This window comes from Mastomys coucha, chromosome X (assembly GCF_008632895.1).
Source record: "Mastomys coucha isolate ucsf_1 chromosome X, UCSF_Mcou_1, whole genome shotgun sequence".
Taxonomy (NCBI): Eukaryota; Metazoa; Chordata; class Mammalia; order Rodentia; family Muridae; genus Mastomys; species Mastomys coucha.
The window spans coordinates 155,198,540-155,206,949 of NC_045030.1; the positions used below are offsets into that span (position 1 = coordinate 155,198,540).

At 35.7% G+C, this 8,410-nt stretch overlaps 1 protein-coding gene across 1 annotated transcript in view; it reads right to left on the minus strand.

The window, feature by feature from the left end:
- Positions 1–410: 410 nt before the first annotated feature.
- The window catches only part of Scml1 (Scm polycomb group protein like 1), a 20,756-nt gene continuing 12,756 nt past the window's right edge, over positions 411–8,410 (minus strand). Inside the window, exons 4-7 of the mRNA XM_031376762.1 lie at positions 6,100–6,204; positions 4,213–4,936; positions 2,847–2,986; positions 411–593 (exon numbers count right to left, since the gene is read on the minus strand). Coding sequence (XP_031232622.1) covers positions 459–593; positions 2,847–2,986; positions 4,213–4,936; positions 6,100–6,204 — 1,104 coding nt within the window. The 3' untranslated portion in view covers positions 411–458. The remainder of the gene's footprint in view (positions 594–2,846; positions 2,987–4,212; positions 4,937–6,099; positions 6,205–8,410) is intronic.

Consider the following 8,410-nt stretch of genomic DNA (forward strand, 5'->3'; position numbering starts at 1 on the left):
TACATGGCTATTGGACTTTTTTCCTGAAAACTGGTAGAACATGAAAAGTATACTCCAGTAATATATAGATAAGATATCCAAGAAGGGAAACTATATATTCTTTAATTTCTCTTCTGTAAAATATTTCACTATTTCAATTATGAGAGATCTTGGTTTCTTATATTTCATCTTTAGTTGCTTTAAAAATATTCATAAAGATAAGCCCAAATCAAAGGTAGCTTTTTTGTTTTTTCATGAATCATGTTTATAAACTATAAAATGAAAGCATTTTAAAGACAGAATAAACTTCTAGTCCATATATGCTAATATTAATATGTTAAATGTATCTTGAAACAGACTTTGACTATAATGTATTTTTTAATTCTAGTGATATCATATATTAAAAGAATGAGCATAGGGAGTCATCTGTGCATTAAAGAAGTATTCATGAGAACATTTAAAGTTATACAAACTTTTTTTTACTGGTCAAATTTTACTCCTTCTTTAAGCTTTCTAATGTAGTTTTCGAACTTCATGGCTACTCCCACCTTCACCTCCATATATTTTATCATTGTATCACTATTGATCAGTAGCAGAGCTTTCCCATCGATATCCTATAGAAAGAAGAAATTTAAAATTATTATCAGTACTGTTATATTCAATAAGGAGTTGTTTCTTTGTATATAAGAACATGTAAAACTAAATGATCTCATTATGGTTATAAAATCTTTGATTATGTATCTCCTGTACAAAACTATCAAAAATATCATTGCATAGCAATACATAATTTTGAAGCTTGTATATTCACATCAATCTTAAGAAAAAGCAAATTTAACTTAATTTAAATTAACTATAACAATTGATATAATTTTAAATAGTGTATGAAGATTAAAATGCTGTGTATCTATGACAAAAGTAAAAAAAAATGGCAGAAATGTATTTCATGGCTATAAACTTTCAAACACGGGCTGGGAATATATAAACATCAATGCAAACAGCAAATGTGTTCAACAGTATTGTCTTTTTATGAAAGTGAGTTATTTGTCTGAAGCTAATTAGATTTAAAGAATAGTTACTGGTATTCTTTTTATACTGAAAATAGTACATGCAGTATGTTGACACTCTACTTGATAACTACAAGACATCTCTATAAAAATTATTTCCTTTAACTTACTATCACCTTATGCTACTAAAGCATATTGTTTTTTTTAAGTTCCAACATAAAATAAAACTGTATTTAATTACATAGTCTTGTCTAAGAAGACCCAAAATCTTTTACAATAGTAAGTAAAATTAGAAAGGAAGGGAAATAAGACTTATTAAAATCCAGCTCACGTAAACAAGATAAGAGAAAGAACTAAAAAGAAATACAAATAGGAAAGGAGAAGTCAAATTATCTTTATCTTCCACTCATATGACTGTATACTTAAAAGACCCTAGAGACAGCAGCAGAAAATCTGATAAATCTACTTAGATCTGATAAATAAATACTTTCAATTACCATAGTATAAAAAATAGATATACAAAACCCAGAAAGAAGCTTTCTACCTGGGTCACTTCACCCTTCTTTAGGTAACTGGTGATTCCCTGCTCCCAGGAGGTTATTATATTGATGACCAACTTACTGTAGACACTCAATATGCATAACACATCAGTCCAGAATTCCTGGAGTCAAGTGGTCCTCCTACCTCATCCTCCCACATAGTTGAGGCTATAGGTATGTTCAGCATAAATGTTATGGGAGTAGCCAACCACTTTCTGGTTGGATTTAAAGCCTGATTCAAAAGACAGAATTTGTCCTATGGCTAGATAGGTCATACACCCTAGGGGAGGCTTACTATTATTCTTCTTCTAAATGAACATAGCAATAAACTACCCCCTAAGTTATTATTTTTATACATATATTAGTGCATTTTTGACTTTCAACAGATTTTTTTTCTTTTACCAGGACATGGTGATTAATACAGAGACCCACAACTAGTCAATGTGCAGAGATTCCTCCATGCTGCCATCCTACCACCCAAGGCTCAGAAATCATCTTGGAAGAGGTCAGAAAAAGATTCTAGGAATCAGAAGTAGTGGGAATCTGTAGGGAAATTTTCAAATCAGAATAAAAATAGCCTGGATTCTCATTTTTAAATAAGTTGTTGTTTTTATCTACATAAAAAAAAACAAAATAAACAAAAGCAAGGAAACAAAAAACTTGCAAAGAAAGGAATTAGAAGAGAAAAAATCTGGTTCCCAATATTTTTTTAAAGGTACCCAGGAATAAACCATGCCAAGCATGTCCAATACCTCTACAATCCAAAATTTATGCCATTAAATAAAGAAACTTAAGAGAATACTAGGGAAAAAAGAAAATAAATAAAATTTAACCATGATGTTGCTTTATAAATGGTCATTAGCATCACAAATCCTCAAGAGTCACATAAGGTAAATAGAACTGACCAGCTAAAACTAACTTCTGGATAACATAATAAGAGGGCTATTCTGTTATGCATTATGGGTAAACCTCACCTATGGTTATGGTCCTAGAGCGGAAAGGGGGGTTAGTTTGGAGAGGGTCTGTATATTTGTCCTTGCAGGGAAGGAGGTCTGCCTCAAACCTGTAATTCTGAACCACCATTTTCTGAGAACTTGCGACTGCTTAGTTTATTAGATACTTAGATGCCCATGTGAATAACAGACAGTTAACCAACCATTTAAGCATATAATGATGAACAAAATAACCTTTTTCACAAACAAAAATCAAATCCCATAATAAGATTCCCCTGGCATACATATAACTCAGAATCCAAATGAAAGTGCACAGAGGCCATTCAATGGCATTAGGGTAGAAGAGAAACTAGATTAAAAAAATACATTACATGTTTTCTGATGGTAGGATAAAGTTGGTCGGCCAATGGAGGATCTAAACGGTTCAGAAATGTTATCACATCATTCACAGACCAGTTTATCGGGTAACCAAGTTGTCTCACAACAGCACTGTTACACTCAGGTGATGAACCTGCAGTTACAGTGAAACAAAAAAGAAATTTAAAAACCTGATCAGCATCATGAAAATAAGAGATGTTTGGTAGAAAGTAATAGTCTCATTCCTGGAACCTTCTCTTAAATACCTAACTAAGGACTCAAGATTCCAACTATAAAAATTCTGAATAAAGATGATCTGAGTAGTACTGAATATGAATGTGGAAATGGACCTCCCACAAAGAGCAGGAGCAGCTTCAGAATGTACCTTAAAGCTTCCTTTTTGATCATGAAACAAATGTAGCAATCCAAGGCCTCTTTGCCCACAAGCAAGTGAAGGAAATGGTGCTACTTGGCCTAAATTAGGGTAATCTGAGTTAATTCAGTCTCCTTTCTTACTTTAAGGCCTTCTATAAATTTCCTGAATACTTCTTAAATGTCTCTTTCCCTAAACTAGGTTTATTGTACTAAATGCAATAGAAATCTCTCAAGTTTACACTTTATAATTACTTATTTTTTAGCTATATCAACAAATTTTAATAGCCACAATTATCTCAGGCAACAAGATTTATTCTTTGAAGCAAATCTCTCCATTGTATTCTATATTGTTGTTTTTAGTTTCATCTTTACTCTTTAAATTCACATCATATATGGTTTAAATGTTAATCTGAATTAAAAAATACTTTCTGGTGAGTCTAATCAGTAGTAGTTTTGACATTTAAGGCAATTATTCCTTAATGTTTAACTAAATAGCAATAAGTGTTTTGGTTGAAAAACATTTAATAATGAAATAATGATACATGAAACAACAGTGTTCACATCTCAGTTTTAGCTGTACTATTCATTAAATGGTACAGAAACTTCTTTGTATTCAAATATTACCTTAAACAAATGAAAAGGGCTTGGTAATTGAATAGGAAAATCTCTTTTTCTAACCAAAGAAAGCCAATAGAAATTTGATTTTGTGTGTGTGAATTATCCAAAAGTATGTCCTTTCTTTCCTATCACCTTATGATCATTCTGATTATTTACTATAGAGAACAGTAAAGAAAAAAAATTTAATATCACAATGGTGTCATTATGAAGATCACCAGAGAAGAGACATTTTAGTTGATTAACACAATGCCTTACCCATAATACCTGCTCAATAATTATTAGTAGCCATTGTGCATATAACTACAAATCAACCATCAAAATAGGAAACAAGAAGCTTCTACAAACTTGCTTAGAGGATGTTAATCATTGATGCTATTCAAAACTCACCAAAAGTGTCAGGATCAATCACAGGTGTTCGTTGAGCCTCCAGTAAGGCCATTCGCCTCATTTCAGGATTCTGTATGGGGATGAGCTCCCCTGGAGGGAGTGTATTTGCTTCCCTTGATGTTGAAGGAGTAGAAGTGATGTTGTCCATATTGGGAATTTCAAAGTCACTGTAGTAGGGCATTGTGGAAGAGCCAGGTACATCTTTGTATCTGTAATACTGCTCGTAGGTTTGGGCAGTATATGTAGGACTTGGTGGAGTTTCTTGATAGTCCCTCTCTGGTGAAGATTCAGAAGATTCTTCTTCCTGGGAATTCTCTGAATGTAAAACAGAGTTGTTCTCAGTGTTCTGGATACCCTCAGTGTTGTTGACAGTATTGGTATACTGGAAAAGCTGGGCATTATCGACAGTATCAGTGTACTTGATAGTCTGACTGAGGTCAACAGTATCAGTGTACTTGATAGTCTGGCTGAGGTCAACAGTATCAGTGTACTGGACAGCCTGGCTGTTGTTGTCAGTGTCACTGCACTGCAAAGGCAGACTGTAATCCATGGATTCGATGTTTTCCATATCCTGGTTATATTCTTCTCTCCTGTGAACTGGTGAAGTTGAACTGTAACTTTGAGGATAGTTGAAGGAATCATCGTGAACTAATTTTCTCCTTTTCTGTACTTTAACTCTTTTAGGCATCAGGTAATTGTACTTTCTGACTGCAGATTTGAAAGGCTTCATAATTAAAAGAGAAATAAAAAAGAATAATCAAAACATGATTTCTATGCAACATTATTTTACATTAGAAAAATGGTATTCTATTTTGATCATGTGATTTTGTTCCTTTTCTAAACTATATTTAATTTGTTGTATACTTTACAGGTACAAATATAAAAGCACTCACCACCAAAGCAAGCTCTACTGTGCTTCCCAGTTGAGATGTGTTGGCGGGGGTAGAGGGCACTCTACTGAGAGCTGTAGCTGGTGAGGCATAGGGCCAGCTCTCCTGCTCTTATGACCTTGTGGCTGGGCCAGCACTCCTGAGCTCACACACTTGGGGGCACCACTGCCCCTGCCACCAGGAGGTGAGTCAGCCCTGAGGGCATGAACAATAGAGAAATGACCCTGCCACCTGCTGGCTGCAGCATTGGATGAGCTAGCTGTGGCAGTGCTGGAAAGCGTATTCTTGGTAGTGTGGGTATGGGAGAGCTGACAGACTGACCAACTCAGCTACCACCCAGGTCCAGATCCAGAGCTTTGAGTTGTCCTATGCCAAAAATCTATGCCATCTATAAACTGCTGGAATGTGTGAAAAGGCTGGTCTTGTAGATCCAAATACACAAGATTTCCATGACACAGGGCAACAACAGGAAAACCAAAAGGAATCCTGGTAATGATACAATATTGATGGTATAGCAGAAGCTAGAGGCCTTGAACCAGACCAGTAACTCATTGCAATGAACATTTGAAAGTAGAGATATATGGATAAAAGGGTATATACTGTGTGACACACTACACCTTCCAGGATGAGATATTTTTTATGCTTTGTTTTGGTTTCTTTTTGTTTGTTTGTTTTCTTTGTGGGGGTGGTTGCAAGGGCAGAGGGTGTGTATGAAGAGATGGGGAGATAAGTGGGATTGGGGTACATGATGTGAAACTCTCAAAGAATCAATAAAAAAGTAAAAAAAAAAAAAAAAAAAAACCTTATTGTCCTATATTCATTAATCCTGAACATAAACATTCTTTAAAAAGGAGTTGTCGTCCTCATTTGTTCTTCCAGCAAATATAGATAAGCCTTGCTAATCTCACATTTACTAGTTCTCTATCACTTTGAACTGACTGGCATCTTTAGACAGAAAATATTTATCAAAGTTGTGATAATGTATTTGTATACTTACAGGATAATTCCAGAAGGATCTGGAACGTGCACGATAAATTTTTGTTACTTTTTCATCCATTTCATCCAACATGTTTTCCAGTCTTTGAACAGTTTTAAACATAATCTGTTAAACAGGTTATAAATAAATAAATATAATAAAAGGTATTAGTAGTTACTGTTTCAAAAAAAAAAAAAAGCAGCACATGTGAAAATACACAAAGCCAAGGTTAATTGCTAGACACAATGGAAGTTCTCCAGTAGTCAGAAACATCACATTTTCTACATAAGGCCTGGTATTTAAGAGACACAGGACAATTGCTGAGATGCTGAGTCTCAACCTGCCACTGCACTAGCTGATTCCTGGACACACATGGACGGGTCTTCAGTGCCAGAAGGTGACTTTATCACAGCTTCTGACAAACCCCCAGCCATTGTTCTGCAGTGAATTCCCATTGTAGAGGATACTAACTTAGAAGTATTCAAATCTGTTAAGAAAAAGAGCTACCTTCCATACCACGGCTTGTTAAAAAATAGATAGAAAGTGTTTCACTATGAGAAGAATATAAAGCCAAATAAAATGCATGTGATGTTGGACTCCAAACTATTTTAAATATTAAGCAGCTAGAAATGATCTCACAGTGCTATTGAATACATCTTGCATGCCATATAAATGAGGAACACTTGATAATATGATGAGGGTTTTTCTTGAAATGCTCAGAAATTTCAAAGAGCAAACTTACAAAAGACCAGAAACATTTTTTTCATTCAATTATGAATGCCTTCCTCCTGTCAGCACTAATTTGCTAGGTGCTGGGACCATGAACCTTAAAAACCAGAAAAGAAGCAAACAACCAACATGTTTTTTTTTTTAAAAAACAAAAACCTACAAAAGAAAAACTCTGTCCTGAAGAAATGGCTATCTCAGTCTGGAGAGAACTACAAGCAGTGACCATTTTAAGAGGGCGAGTAACAAGCATCCTGGGACAGTGGGTTCCCAAAATGTGCCCTGTGGAGCCCAGTCTCAATGGAAATATCTATAAAACAACTCCTGTATCAAAGGCTCGGGAACATGGTGAAAACTGAAGTAGAAAGATTTTAAGAGCCAGAGGACCAGGAAGTTTACTGTGATACTGTGTCTCCAAGTAATGCTAGAAGCTATGCCCCTAAAGTCTCACCTACATGACTAAACATCAGCTGAATAAAAAGGACACCATAGATATACCAAAGCGGATGACAGAAAGTTTGTGAGGACTCAACCCTGCACAAAGAACTACAGGCAACTAAAGAATGCTGAGAGTGAGAGAACTCATCTTCCTCAGGGAAGAACATACCAATTGCTTGTCTAGTGCCAAGTAGTCAGCACTGAAAACATGCATGCAAGTAACATTATGCAGGCTAAATAGTTTGTATTTAGGGATATGTGTGTGTGCTTGCATGTGTGTATGTGTATGTATGCATAAACATATACGTGCAGTATCAATTGATGAAAAAGAGGCCATAAATGTATGTATGTATGTATGTATATACATATATACATGTAATAGCAATTCATGAAAAAGGGGGCAATTTTGAAAGAGAGCAAGGAGAGATAAATGGAAGTGTTTAGAGAGAAGAAAAGAAAAGGGGAAACATTCTAATTATGTCATAATCTCATCCAAGGAGTAAACAATATATACATTCACTAAATAGTAAGAGATTCCTTTGTTTCTGTTTTCATTTTTAGACCGGCTCTCACTATTACTAACTGGTCTTAAACTACATAGATGGAGCTGGCCATGAACTTATAGAAATATGTGGGACAGTGGACCATACCAGGTAACTTGGTGCGGTTGAGCAGGTTGGAAGCCCTAGAACCTAGAGAGAACCATAAGGGCTTTACCTGGTTTCGACCAGGCCCCTATCAGGTAACCAGCACTCAAGGGCAGTGAAGGGTCAATGCAGTCTAGTGTCTCTGTGCTTTGCCTGTCCAGCAGCATTCCCACACCACAGCAATCCTTCTGCCTCCGCCTTCAAAAGTACTAGGATTACATATTGTACTTTTATCATCTATTATATAGCATATCAACAACACTCAGCAAAGTGAAGTGAGAAGATTCTCTAGGAACCTAGCTTGGGAACCTAGGCACTGCTCATCTGCAATACCATATCTCATTCAACTTGCATAATTACTGGTCCCCTGACTGAACACTATGTCCTAGGCTTCAGAGGTTGCCAATATCTGGACATTACAGGGCAGGCAGCCTTGTCCACTTTCCCCTGTTTCTGCACAATTGTAAGACCAAGACCTATCAGAATGGCTTCTGTCCTCACTAGTGTCAGCCTAAAAGAAC